Below are 13,690 nucleotides of genomic sequence, written 5' to 3'. Positions count from 1 at the left end.
TTAGTAAGAAAGGTAATCGGCTCACTTTATGAATATATATTACTCCTCAACTCCTAGTTATAATATTTTTTTTTAGATAAAAAAAAAAGGGTACTTGGAGGGAAGATGGGGAGAGAAGATTTGAGTGTTTTGAGCAAATAATTTTCTAATTTAGTTATTAAAATCATCATAACAAAAATATATTTATTTCTCTAATCTTTTTTTATTTATTTAATAAATATTGATATAAATAAGTTGAGATAAGAGGATATGATGTTTTGTAGTCTCTACTAGACTCCTAATCATAATATATATTTTATAAATAAAAAAATTCAAAAGAGATGAAATTTGGAGGGAAGGTGAGGAGAGATAATTTTTGTGTTTTCAGCAGATAATTTTCTAGTTTAGTTATTGCAATTAGGAGAACAAAAAAAATTTTAAATTATTTTTTAACTTCTTTTTTTTTCATATGTTTATTTATTTAATAAGCAATTACTTCATTTTTTTGCCACATGTAGTACTCAATAATTCACAATGTTAGTAGTTTACGTTGGTATGGATTTCATTACCACTTAAAAATAAAATATTAAACTATTAAAATTTTTAAAATTTAAAATTTACATTAATTTATATTATTTTATATTTGATTTTCATTAAATAAATAAAAATAATAAAATTTGAATTCATGATAACTTAATTATTAATTATTAAGACTTTGATATTATATAAAAAAATCATTTCAATAATTATTAAAAATTTTATTAAAATTTTGATATTATATAAAAAAATCATTTCAATCTAATAACTTAAATTTTAAAATATAATTTATATTATTTTTTAATATAAAAAAAATTTCTTTGAGACGTGCCCAAGCTCGTTCTTTATCTTGCTGAATGCTAGATTTCTAAACAAGAAGGTGAAGGGAGAATCACTCACTGGAAAGAATCAAAGAGCTCTAACAAGCTCTACAATCAGACTAGTCAATTTCCTCGGAAGCTAGAACTATGAGTTCCACGTAGCCATGAACCTCTACCGTGAAAACACTATATAATTCCTACTGATCACCACTGTAAAGATGAGGTACAACATTTGCATTTGCATTTTGGAGGTTTCCTGATCATCAAACAGACCCCAGCAGCCACCACAAAAGCAATCAAATTGATGCAGCAAAGGAAGTTGATATTTGGGATTTTGATTGATTGGCAATATGGAACTTTAGCTTTTAAAGTTTAAAGATCCTGAGCAACTATACAATGGTAAAAATATTGTGTTTAAAAATGATGTTTCGAACACGACTAGCAATAAGAGCACAGCAGCCACTTCTTCCTCCTACCAGTTTAGATATCAGTAATGATGCCTTGACAAGCTGCCTGATCGATCAGTCATTTTTTCCGTATACAATATCTTGATCATGCTGAGCATCTGTTATTTTCTCTATAGCCATGTTAGCAAAGTTGCTGCTAACAATATCATTGATGATGCATAAAGATTCCTCAAGGAACTCGATGATCCGGTCGAGCCTGCTGGCCCTGTCACATTAATTGCTCAGTTTAGTCATAGAAAATAAGAATAGCATGGATAATGTGTTTGAGATGTTCATATCAAGAAAAAGAAACAATTTAAAGAGCAATCCACTCCCATGATCATGCACGTGTTTTATACACGAAGGTATATCAGCAAAATAATTGAATTACCCATGTCTAAGATGCATGATGCATCTCAGGTCCTTTGCCCCAATTTTAATTGAAAACAGCTAAAAAAGTTGTAACATTTCCACCTCATAATAAGAGAAGCACGGATCAAGAGCACGTTGCTGGTTTTCATTTTCATTTTCATATTCATGGCTTCGGTATGATAATCTAGTGGTGATTTCTTAAGTACTCATGATACCTGTCTGAGAGCCCATATGCTTTGTAACTGTCGAAAAAATTTGGAAATTCTGTGGAGCTAAAAATAAAAAAATAAAGGAAATTGATTATATAATGATGAATGATACCGTTAGTTTTTGGCGAGGCTGAACTGCTAGGTGGTGGTGTTGGTGGCACTGGTGTTGGAGGTGGCGGTGGCGGTGGCGGTGGCGGTGGTAGCTGCCCTGAAGGTGGAGATAGTAACATGCCGGGCAGAAGACCAATGCAATCAGCTCCGAAAGAGCCTGGTAGAAAAATTCAAGTGTTAGGCCAATATAATCTAATGTTCAAAATCATAGTCATGGAGGCTCACAACAAAGTTATCACATCACTTCCCCACAGAAAGGTCAACGTTAAATCTCCGAATCACTTGATAATGATAATTGCGAGATTCGAAATTATTTTCCCTTCTCTGGCAAGTTAATCACCACATGGACACCACCATGGTTTAACAATGGTTGAAAGATGATAACATAATTTGGTTGCCAAGGGAAGCCTGGCATACAGAATTTAGAACTTGGTTTCTAAATTGTTACGAGCAAACACATACAGTATTCTAAGGAAGCCAGAGCATAGGTTCAGCCATTTATGGTGGAAAGGAAAGTGTCTTACATTGTTTAATACAAGCTAAGTCTGTCTCGTTAAGGAGATTTGAAGAACCTTCGTTGCACTGGCATATGTGTCCAGTTCCATTAGCCACACAAGTTCCATCACCACACCAAACAAGGTTACAGGCTGCAAAACAGAATGTCTTGGTTTAAGATCCGTAGTGTTCACAAAATCAGTGACAAGTATGCTAACGTTCAATTATGTCTACGGTTTGAGAGATTGAGCGGTGGAGGTTGAGAAGCTGCAGGTGAAGGTGAAGCTCCATTGCCACATCCAAGATCAAATGTGCCTGCATGTATATACACAGTCATCTGGTTGTTGCTCTTATCTTGCCATATAAAAATTCAAAAACAGATATGGGATTGGGATTTAGTCTCTATGGAATCGAAAAACAAAAATAAATGAAAACCAAGCATGACACCGTGAGAACAGCTCATAAACTCTTCCAAGTACTTAAAAATCCATGGTATGCTAGCACAAATTCTAACCATCATCATTCAAACGATCATCAGCACCTCTCACTCAAAGATACACACACACATGGAGTGAGAGAGAGGAACTCACAGTTCGGAATAACGCAAGAGGGAAAGGTCAAAGGGCCAATCTCTATCTTCTTCCAACCAGAATTACATTCACATTCAAAACCAAGCAGTGAAGCATTAGAAGCCTTGCATGTCCCATGCCCACAATTTATCAATGCACACACATCACCTGTACACATAAAAAGAAGGGAGAAATCATCACCGCCATCAGTGTATAATCAATCAGAACGTTTAAACCACAAGTAATTCCGTGACCAAAACAAATAAAACTTTCAACACAATACTGCACAAATAACCTGAATTTCTTTGGGGAAAAAAGGTCTGATACACACACACACACACACATCGTTGCATGAGCATGAATTACCTTGTAATGTACTACTTACTGTCACAGCCATAAGGAAAAAGAGAAGAAGATGGATTTTGAATGTCCCCATGTTTTGGAATATGGAAAGAGCTTGGTGGTGCCTTCTGACTATTTAAAGCGGGTTTTCCCAATAAAAAAGCATTGATAAACTCACTATAGTCCTATTCTTCTACTAAACTCGGGGTATTCTCGTCCTTTTAAGCGAACCCTTTTTTATTTATTTTCTTTACTATATCAGCTTCTGTTTTTCAGAATTATATGGGTTCAGGCATGCTTTTTACCATTTTTGTATTCTTTAAGAATTTAACACCCCTCATGCCAAAATATGTTTATTAATTATATTTTATGAAACAAAAATTGTATTTACTTAATCAAAAACTTCAAGTTGAAAATTATCTAAGACATAATTTTGTTGATGTCCCTTCATAGCTAAAGATGGTTGGACTTTCGAATGATTCAATGAGATAACTCCCTGCAATATTTTTAAAAATGAAATTAAACTTTAGTGTTTGCTCCCTCTATTATTTTAAGTTTGAGTTCTTGGTTGCTTATATGATGATCACTGGAGGCTTACATGATCGTTAATTTTAGAGCTCATGAGATTAGTTGTGGTGCACGCAAGCTGACCCGGACACCCATATTAATTAAAAAAAAATGAAATTAAACTCCCAATTTCGATGATTTATGTTAAACTGCCCAAGTTTATTATTGTAGCAGTTGTACTTTTCCTTAATGCGTTGCACTTGGGACAAATGCGGCAACACGGTGTCATGGGAGACCAATGTAAGGGGCCCTACAGGCGAGACAAGCAATGCAGGGAAGGGAATAGTCTGTCTACGTCGATTTTAGCAACGCAGGAGAGACAAATTCTGTGAATGAAAAGGCTAGAATAATTGAGAATATCGTTCCAGCTTCATTTGCTTGTCCATCCTTGCAGGTAATCAATTATCAATCCCCCTTTTTTTATATCTATTTAGGCAGTTGTTTGGAAATTTAACAATGGTTGCAATTCAAATATTTTTTATTTAGAAATATATTAAAATAATTTTTTGAAAGATTGTTTCGGATGGAAATATTAGATAGTTCCACAGGCATGTAGATAATTATTAAGCACATTTTCCCCTTACAATGCTCTTATGATATAAACAAACAGTGATCTTATGATATAAACAAATAATCCAAATTATGTGCCGCAACAAGATGGAGCATAAAGTTGTATTTAACTACTCAAATCCCTTATTGGGAGATCCATCTTCTGACATTTCTGCGGATTGCTAAAAAATGTAAGATTAATTTATCCAACATGATCATGTTTTAGGTCATCATATAAATTTTCACAGTTATCGAATTCATCTAATTTAAATGCATGCACGACAGTTTTTCTGTTTAATTAGCGAAGAGGAGCATGCACAACCTGCAGCAAGGAAGGAGCATCTGTCAAGTAGTTAAGCATGATTTTAGTGTTATTGATTATATCAGCAATCAATCCTTGCCAAATGGACAAAAATATTTGGAAAGGAATTTCGATTACATTACAGAAGGGAGGTTACAGTTGCAACATAACAAAATGATATCTGCCCCTTCCAACAAATGGGTTACAATCAATGAAATCAATGTCAAAATACAAATATCACCTCCAGTGAAAAACGTTTGATGAAAATACCAACCAGGAGGAGTCTCAAGATGGGTTTCATCGCCCTTACGCTGATCCAAATTCCGAGAACCACTTCTCATGCTTCTCAATATCTGCTTGGGAAACACTGCGCTGAACCTTCCGCAAGGCCTCTTCAAAATCACACATCGCTACAGGATCCTTTGAAATCTCATCCTTAGCCATGCTCTTAATTTCATCTCGTGTCTTTCCTGCTATCTTGCGTCTCATGCCATTTAAAGAAGCATCCCTGCAAACATTCGTTAAATCATCTCCACTATATCCCTCTGTCCTGCGAGCAACTTCATCAACATTTACATCAGTTGCCACCTGCATGATAACATTGTTAACCAATTTAGCACTTTGCTCCACACTCCAGAGTGAAGGCATCATATAGACTAGCATGGTTGAGAGTGTCATTTGCAAGGAAACTTTGCAACAACAAGGGAAAGGAAACAAACCCAAGCACCGACTGGAGCTCTACATAAATCAAGGATCTTCTTCCTGGAAAGCAAACTTAATGTATTTTGAAAAAAATGACAACAGGTCACGCAGAGAGGATGAGTTTGTGATTCAGCCAGGAAAGTGTTGAAGTGCAGATCATATGATCAAGAAATGAAAGTATGAAGGCATTCTGTAATCAAGGCATAATCAAAAATCATCATAATGGTTGCCGTAGCATCAATGCTCTCACATGAAATTATGAAGATAGATCAAATATGCTCTTCTGAATATTTGGATACAATACATGTTTATGGCCCCAAGTCAAGAGCATCTAAATGAGTAGCCTAAAGACATTGATCAGAAATTCTCGCAATAAATCTAAAATGGCTAATCAATTTGCACCATCTGGCACGGCACTCTCTTTAGTAACAAATATCCTCACAGAACATTAACAAATGCCAGAGAATGCTATCTTGCAATTCTCATAAAATACAAGTTCAAAAAATAAAAATAAAATTATTATGAGGGCTTTATGTAGATCATTAAAATTACAGCCCTTTCATTCAACTCTTTATTATTCACAACAATTGAGTGAAATTGGCACCAGACAAGTAAATCAGGCGAACTATTTGTATACCTCGGATTTTACTTGTATCCTACCTTTTCTCCATAAAATCAAACTAGAACCAAAACTTCCACTTATAAATAATTCAAATTGGAATTATGCAAAACCCCACTCAGCTACTGTCCACCTTTAGTTTCCATTTGCCACCTTATGGTGCTTAGCATGGCACTTTAACCCCAGTGTTTGCTCAATTACATGGTTTATTACCAAGTGAAGGAATTTCCTTCAAACCCATAATACAGATTTTTACTACATAAAATGAAATAAGTGAATTCCATGTTACAATTTATTCATGGTGTAAGAGTGAATTTCACCTACTCTCATTCTGATATCACAAAAGGTAATGTTGTATTATATTCACAATTTTCATTTTCTTGACAGAAAAGGGGAACAGAACAAAGGAAAGGGCAAAAAATATCATAGATCAATACCACCAGGTGAAAAAGTAAAGTCCAGCCTAACCATAACAACATAAAGAATGAATTACCTTCATCCAGGATATGTAATATAAACCAAGAATCGAAATGGAGAAAGAACTTAATCTAACAATATGGCAAAATATCATATCAGTTGGCAAAGTCAATTACCTCAACAGTTTTCAAATTGATCCTAATAAGCTCCTTACGACTCTCGAATTTTGGAAGCGGAATGTAAATACGCTTTTCCAACCTCCTCCTGCATTGCATTTACATCACATTAGATAAAGCCAGAGCAATGAAAATGCTGTATAACATCTTGGACAGATTGCCATTTAGCATAAATCATAAGAATTTCAGAAGGCAAAAAATCTCAAATATATTTATGAGAAGACAATCAACAAACCTTAGTGCCTCATCTATGTCCCAAGGAAAGTTAGTAGCTGCCAAAACCATCACTATTTTCCGACTGCCATCTTCACCAGTGGAACTATTGTTTACACCATCTACCTGGACCAGAAGTTCAGACTTGACCCTTCGAGATGATTCATGCTCCCCTGAAGCCCTGAACAATTGAAATCATACAAAACCACATTCAATCTAATAATAGAAAAAATATATGAATTTAACAATCAGTTCTTTCAAAGTAGAGCAAACAACTTCAAGAATTTGAATTCGTGAGAAGGAAGAAATCAGCGCGCGCGCGTGTGAGGGAGAGGGAGAGGTTAATGCACATAGAAGGCATATAAGAATTTAATGAAGACACAAACACTAACATGATGAAAGATGCAGGTATATAACATACAATCATACAGTCTACTGAAACTTCAACCTTCATGAGAATGGATGAAAAACTCACCCCCTGGCATTGCATAGAGAATCAATCTCATCAATGAAAATTGTACTTGGTGCATAAGCTCGTGCTAGATCAAATAAGCATCGAACCATTCGTTCACTCTCCCCACGCCATTTTGAAGCTAATGTTGCAGATGAAACATTGAAGAATGTTGTACCACACTCAGTAGCAACAGCTTTAGCAAGTAATGTCTTCCCGGTACCAGGAGGGCCAAACATAAGCACACCTTTCCAAGGCCTCCTAATTCCCTGCCGACAAAAAAAATATAATTAAAACTAGAAATGAAAAGACCAGCAACATTATTTAGACAAACGATCTATGTCGATAAGAACATCTTCCAGCATATGGTAAGATATCATCTTAATTCCAGAAAACATGATGAGTGAAATAACATAAAGAACCTAGAATCCACACATGATGAGAATGCAAACTACAACTGAAATACAGCTTCAACCATGTAAGAATACCTGGAAATATTCAGGCATCCACAAAGGAAGGACAACAGCTTCCTCCAGAAGACGTTTCGCTTCGCTTAGTCCAGCAACATCATCCCATCTTACTCCAGGACTAGTTTCCAAAACATCCCTTTCAAGCATCTCAGCCAAGTCAGGATCGGGTCCCTCATATTGCGGCCTCTTCTTTCCATCTTCAGCATCACCATTCTAACAATTGCACTTGCAGATTAGTTCACATGATGAAAACAGTCTAGACATGAAGTATAATTCACATCATTCTTATTACTTGGAATCTTATGTTAAGTCACCATTTGTGACACCAAGTGAAAAAAATGATATAGACTAAACATTCCACAAATCCTATAAAAAAATTTAAGTGAAAAGAGAAAAGACCCCATGAAAAGGTATCAGTGCAATCCATCTGATTATATTAAAAAAGGCATTATCAACATCTGAAATCAAAACTAAATTTGTTTGAAAAGGTATAAAGTAAAAGAGTATTGCATTTGTGGAGAACTGCAACATGGATGCCTGAGAAACATTTGAAGACCAACTCCTCTTAGGATAAAACTAAACAGAATACAACCACATATATTTTTCTTTTTTCTTTTTCTTAGATTAAAAAAAAATTATTATTACAACAATGGAAAAGAATAATACACAAAAAGAAAATAAGACAACCTCCTGAATAGAAAAAAAAAAAAAAAACATTAACCTAGTTCAAAATAATAGCACTCCAATCCCTATGTATATCTGCTATAGAAGTGCCATCAAAAGCATGACACTACAAAGAACCCAAGAAGACTATTGTATCCCACACCAGATGCTCTAATGAGAAATGGTAGTTAAAAGCCTCCCATTCCTCTCCATCCAAATGCACCAAATGATTGATGATTGTACAAAAACAGCACATCTCCATAAAATATTATGATCTTTCTCCCTTCCAAAACCCACAAAAGAGACCAATAAAAACTCTTCTCCTCCGCTCCAGATCACCTAAGATTCACTAAATTCAAGACCTTACTTAAGAAAAAGAGAGGGATATAAAGACTATCCAAAAAGAAGTAAAAAACAAAAAGACAACAAATTAAGCAAATTCTCTTCTACCACAAGTATTATTTCCTACTTGCCTATATTTGTTATTTATATTCAAATATATTATCACCACAGAAGTTCCAAATCCAACACAACATATCCCCAGGACCATCCAAAAGCTTAATAGTTATATAGAGTTTCTACCACATTAAGCTGGGATGAAAGGCATTTCCAGATGATAGAGCCATAAATTTAAACATCAAATTAAAATCACAACACAAAATAAAGGTCATTTTTTACTGTCTGATCCAGTGTCTACACATGCAGCAAGTACAAAAATACATTTCCAGCCCTTTACCATAGCCCCCTCTACGGCCTTCGTCTATTTGCATCCAACAAAAGTCTATAACACAACATCATATGGAAAAGAATCTGCAAAGTCTAAATGCAGGAATCTGCCAGTAAATAATCTTTCTTTTTTTCTGTGCAATAAATAGTGAAGAATGTTGCAAATACTTCCACTACCATGGATAGGAGAACTTACAGCTGAATCTCCTTTTCCTGGTTTTCCAGTGACTGTAGAAGCGGAAGTGCCTCTCTTTCCGGTTGTTGATGCTCTGACTCCCGAGTTTACCCTACCCGAACCACCCGTTTTCGCACCGCGTCCGGTAGTAGAAGTTCTTGTGGAAGCACCACGAGCCCAGACCCCATCTTGGGAAGATTTCCTGAGACCCACTTGAGCAGACCTGGCAGGCCTCCTGCTGGCAGTGTCCCGACTGGGGGGCCTCCAAACATCAGGATCATCGATGGGAGCAGCAGAAGGCGAAGGGTACTCATCCAAAGGCTGGAAAAGAAAGGAAGATTTAGGATGAATGGGGGGAGAAGCAACGCGCCTGGAAGCAGGAGCTTCCTTAAGAGCTCTCCTCTCAGCATCCAATTCTTTGACAGCTTGAGTCTCCTCGGAAAGGGATTTCTTGAGATTCATCCATTTGGTACGAATTAATGGATCGTCAAGCGTGGTAAGGTGCCTAAATAAAAAATATATATATCGTTGTAGCATTCAATTTAATAATAATAATAATTTGCTAATTTAGATCCATAAATTTTCCATTTATATATAAAGAACAGGAATGGGAGTGGGGCTTTAGGTACTTGATGATCTGAGCAATGGCGCCGTCGAAGAAGATAATGGAAGTGTCATAGAGGCCTTCAAGAGCGTATTCTCTTGCCAGTTTCAAGTGATCTTGCAACCCACTTAACGCCGCCGTTGATGTTGCTGTTGAGCTCCCACTCGCACTTCCCACCATTTTTCCTCCTTTTTTTTTATTCCATAGAATCCCTAATTGCTAGCCTTTCATATTACCTCTTGACTCAAGCCTCCAGCTAGTTTGGGCGATCGATCTCAGAGAAACACTCAATTGCTTTTGCTTCTCCTTCCAGTTCGTTTCTGCTCGGTTAGTTGGTTAGTTGACTCTTCTAGTCCTGGAGTAGTAATACTGTATAGTTTACCGTTGAGGAGGAGGAGGAGACTGGCTGTGAGGTGAGGTGAGGTGAGCTAAAAAATATCTTCACCGGTATAGATAGCATAATAAACGGGGTCGTTTCTCGCTCGCTGTGTTGTGGAATATCGGCGACGATGGGGTGGGATCAACGAGAAATCAAATTAACTCGGAGATACGAAGGAAATGTTATTTATCTATTGCTGCACTTCCATCATTGAATTTTATTTTTTTTCGATTTCATCCCTACAATTGATTGGGATTTTTTTGTTTTTATGCTTTCGATTTCTCCTTGGTATTCTGACGTTAGACTGAAAACAGATGGGTGAACTTTAATTTTGATTTGTCCTTAAAAGATTAATTCAAATCTCAAGGACCAAAATTGATATTTTATGAAAAATCAGAACCATTCCTCCTTCCACCTCTCTCTATTGCTTTTCCGAAAAGGCACGGACAAATTCACTTTAATTTCTCAATTTTCACTTTTTTTTGTATTTAGTCCGTATTTGTTTGTAATCAACTTGTGGAATTTAATTCAATTCATAAATAAATTTAAATTAAATTAATAATTTATCATATTTTTTTATATTTGAGATAAAATACTAAACAGTATAATTATATTATATTATATTATATTATTTGAAATTTAAAGTACATATAAAAATAAATTGAAATAGCAATCTTGATTATTTTGCTCTCAATTTAAAATTCGTTTCTTTTTGTTACAAGAAACTTTTTTATTATTATAAGGACTCTTATATTTATTTAAAATTATATAAAATATAAAAATTTTAAAGAAGATATAAATAAATTTGTCTCATATTAACTATTTGCTAAATATTTGTTGAGAAAAATAAATAAAAATAAATATTTGTCTAAACAATCTCAATCAAATTAGTCTTTTCATTGGAACATTGAGAAACAAAATTCAAGAAATATTCCAATAAAAAGTCTAATAATTTAATAAAATAAAACTTAAATAAAATAAATATTAAATCTAGGCAAATCGTATTATTAAATAGACATATTAGTGTCTAACATAATTTTGACAATGTTAATTAATTTATAAAGATATTATAATTCTTAGTTCTAATAATTCTAAGATATCATCATACAAATCATACAACAAAAAGTTTCAACTTTGAAATAAATTCTTGGCAATTGCATAAATATTAATTTTAACTTCTATACATTATACATAACATGAACTCCTCTTGCTAGTACTCCTTTTCACTTCAGATACTTTTTGTCCAAAGCTTGCTTTATGTTGAAGAAGTTATGGCTAAAAGAAAAGATGAGAAATAGAGTAGGATTTTGGCATAAAAAAAATAAAAAATAAAGAGAAAGTCAATGAAAATAAAAGAGATGAGAGTAGGCTTTTCGATGATCATATTATATTCATTAAATGTCATAATTTTGGTATTATTAAGTTCTTTTTTGAAAAAAAAATTAGTGAAGATTTTTTTGCCGATAATTATTCCTAATAAGATATATTAAGACTCAAAAATATTTTTAATTTTACTTGATTTTTAGTTTTTTTTTGTTTATTTAAAATATGTTTTGTGGTTAGGAATAGGGTTTTCAGAGTTTTTTTATCCAAGAACTTAAATTCTAATTTTTTTAATCATTCAAACAAACTAAGATGATAAAAAATAATTGCAGGAATATAACACATCTGTGGCATTATAAAAAAAAAATAAAGGTGGAAGATATGTTCTTTGATTATTAAAATTATTTTTTAATAATTTTGTTCATTGAAAACTACAAAAAAAAAAATGAAAGTCATCAAAAAAACCATAGAGATAGAAATGTTTGGGTCAGTCATACTTTGATCGGAAAAAAATATCAATCTTAATATAAATAAATTCATTTTGAAAAAAGAATTTTGATGAGGTAATTTAATTTTTTAATCATATTAAAAAAAAATGGATTATAACCTGCAAAGTTTGTTTACATTCGATTTAATTTTATATTTTTAGATAGCTTTTTAGGAATTCTAAGTTGGATTATTGAGGTTTATTTTATGTATTTAAGGTATCATGATTATAAAAATATGTTTAAATTTGGATTTTGGAATCCAATATAGCATTGCCTTCAATTTGTTTAAGCTATTGTAGGGTGTCATAATTTATTTTTTTAAATTAATATGAATATTTGGATCAGTTTGCACGCACCACAATTAAATAGGATGATAGGTTGTTCATCATCCATTAATGTTCTTTTAAAAAGAGCACCAGCATACAATGTATTGTTTGCTTATGTTCCGAGCACTAACAGGCCACGTATGTATGGCTAGCCTTTTAGCTCCATAACTGTTCGGTTTATTTTAACATACTAGGCACGATGGTTTCACCTAGTTTTCTAGGCTCTCTATCTTTTTTTATTTATTTTATTTATTTATTTATTATAATTACAATGAAATACTCATTAAATAAAATAATATTTCAATAATCATCCGGTTCTTCTATAATTTTTAATTAAGATTATAGCTCTTATGATAACATTAACAATTACTTTATAAGAAAATAAAAATTAACCTAATATCCAAAGCTTAAAAAAAAATTAGTCATGAATATTTAATAAAAAAATAATATTTTTTATTATTTTTCATTGTCACTTTTTTTATATAGTTTTCTCACATTAATTATTCTTTTAGTATTTTCAAATGGTTGTGGTCAAATTGTGAAGACATGTTTTATTTTTATCTAAACTTCTTTTTCAAATCATAATGATTTTTTTATTTATAAAAAACATTCTTTTAATAATTAAGGAAAAAGACATGTATTCATCAAAACAAACAAAAAACATAAATAAGAAATGATATTTTTTTATTAAAAGAATGCATATTTTCCCTTAATTTAAATTGTTAAAACTCAAGTGTATATTCCTTCTAACTAACTTTAAATTTTATATAAAAAAATATGTTATTAATAAAAAAATAAAACAAAAAATAAATGCATAAATACAAAATAGGATTTTTATTGCAGGGAAGCATTTTTTTTCTTTTAGAATTTAAATCATTTACTCTACTTTATGATGAATATTTATTTTAATTGCCTTATAATTAAAAAAATCCTAAAATGAAAAAGAAGAAGAAGAAGAATGGTTATTTGTAGCCATTATCCACGATTCCACCTGTTTATCTTTCCTTCTCCACCTTCCGTCCTTATCACCAAAACCTCCCTCCCTCTCTCTCTCTCTCTCTCTCTCTTGTGTGTGTCTATATATATATATATATATATATAAACAAAACAGATACATTATACAATTACATTTATTTTATTGCGGACAAATTGAAAAAAAGC

At 33.0% G+C, this 13,690-nt stretch overlaps 2 protein-coding genes across 2 annotated transcripts; both read right to left on the bottom strand.

The window, feature by feature from the left end:
* Positions 1 to 1,357: 1,357 nt before the first annotated feature.
* Positions 1,358 to 3,485, bottom strand: LOC105140293 (chitin-binding lectin 1-like). Its single transcript, XM_011047073.1, has 7 exons — positions 3,405 to 3,485; positions 3,060 to 3,206; positions 2,704 to 2,784; positions 2,499 to 2,621; positions 1,976 to 2,131; positions 1,870 to 1,873; positions 1,358 to 1,508 (listed from the first exon to the last, which is right to left on the bottom strand). Exons 1-7 carry the CDS (start codon positions 3,472 to 3,474, stop codon positions 1,358 to 1,360), a joined length of 732 nt encoding a protein of 243 aa, XP_011045375.1. The 5' UTR covers positions 3,475 to 3,485.
* Positions 3,486 to 4,837: 1,352 nt separating this feature from the next.
* LOC105140283 (katanin p60 ATPase-containing subunit A1) lies at positions 4,838 to 10,561 on the bottom strand. The gene is made up of 7 exons (XM_011047064.1): positions 10,039 to 10,561; positions 9,431 to 9,914; positions 7,864 to 8,058; positions 7,400 to 7,644; positions 6,947 to 7,105; positions 6,712 to 6,799; positions 4,838 to 5,385 (listed from the first exon to the last, which is right to left on the bottom strand). Exons 1-7 carry the CDS (start codon positions 10,191 to 10,193, stop codon positions 5,104 to 5,106), a joined length of 1,608 nt encoding a protein of 535 aa, XP_011045366.1. The 5' UTR covers positions 10,194 to 10,561; the 3' UTR covers positions 4,838 to 5,103.
* Positions 10,562 to 13,690: the final 3,129 nt, after the last annotated feature.

Source organism: Populus euphratica, unplaced genomic scaffold (assembly GCF_000495115.2).
Source record: "Populus euphratica unplaced genomic scaffold, PopEup_1.0 scaffold238.1, whole genome shotgun sequence".
NCBI classification, from domain to species: Eukaryota; Viridiplantae; Streptophyta; class Magnoliopsida; order Malpighiales; family Salicaceae; genus Populus; species Populus euphratica.
The sequence above is the reverse complement of the archived record's forward strand: the minus strand, read 5'-3'. Positions and strand labels throughout refer to the sequence as shown.

Excerpts from the sequence above, each read along its gene's own strand:
- LOC105140293 (XM_011047073.1), bottom strand. The coding sequence starts at position 3,474 with ATGGGGACATTCAAAATCCATCTTCTTCTCTTTTTCCTTATGGCTGTG. Across the intron at positions 3,207-3,404 it reads AGTAAGTAGTACATTACAAG|GTGATGTGTGTGCATTGATA; the intron begins GTAATTCATGCT and ends TTATGTGTACAG. Across the intron at positions 2,132-2,498 it reads CTTAGCTTGTATTAAACAAT|GCTCTTTCGGAGCTGATTGC; the intron begins GTAAGACACTTT and ends TTTTTCTACCAG.
- LOC105140283 (XM_011047064.1), bottom strand. The coding sequence starts at position 10,193 with ATGGTGGGAAGTGCGAGTGGGAGCTCAACAGCAACATCAACGGCGGCG. Across the intron at positions 9,915-10,038 it reads GCCATTGCTCAGATCATCAA|GCACCTTACCACGCTTGACG; the intron begins GTACCTAAAGCC and ends TTTTTTATTTAG. Across the intron at positions 7,645-7,863 it reads GGATGCCTGAATATTTCCAG|GGAATTAGGAGGCCTTGGAA; the intron begins GTATTCTTACAT and ends TTTTGTCGGCAG.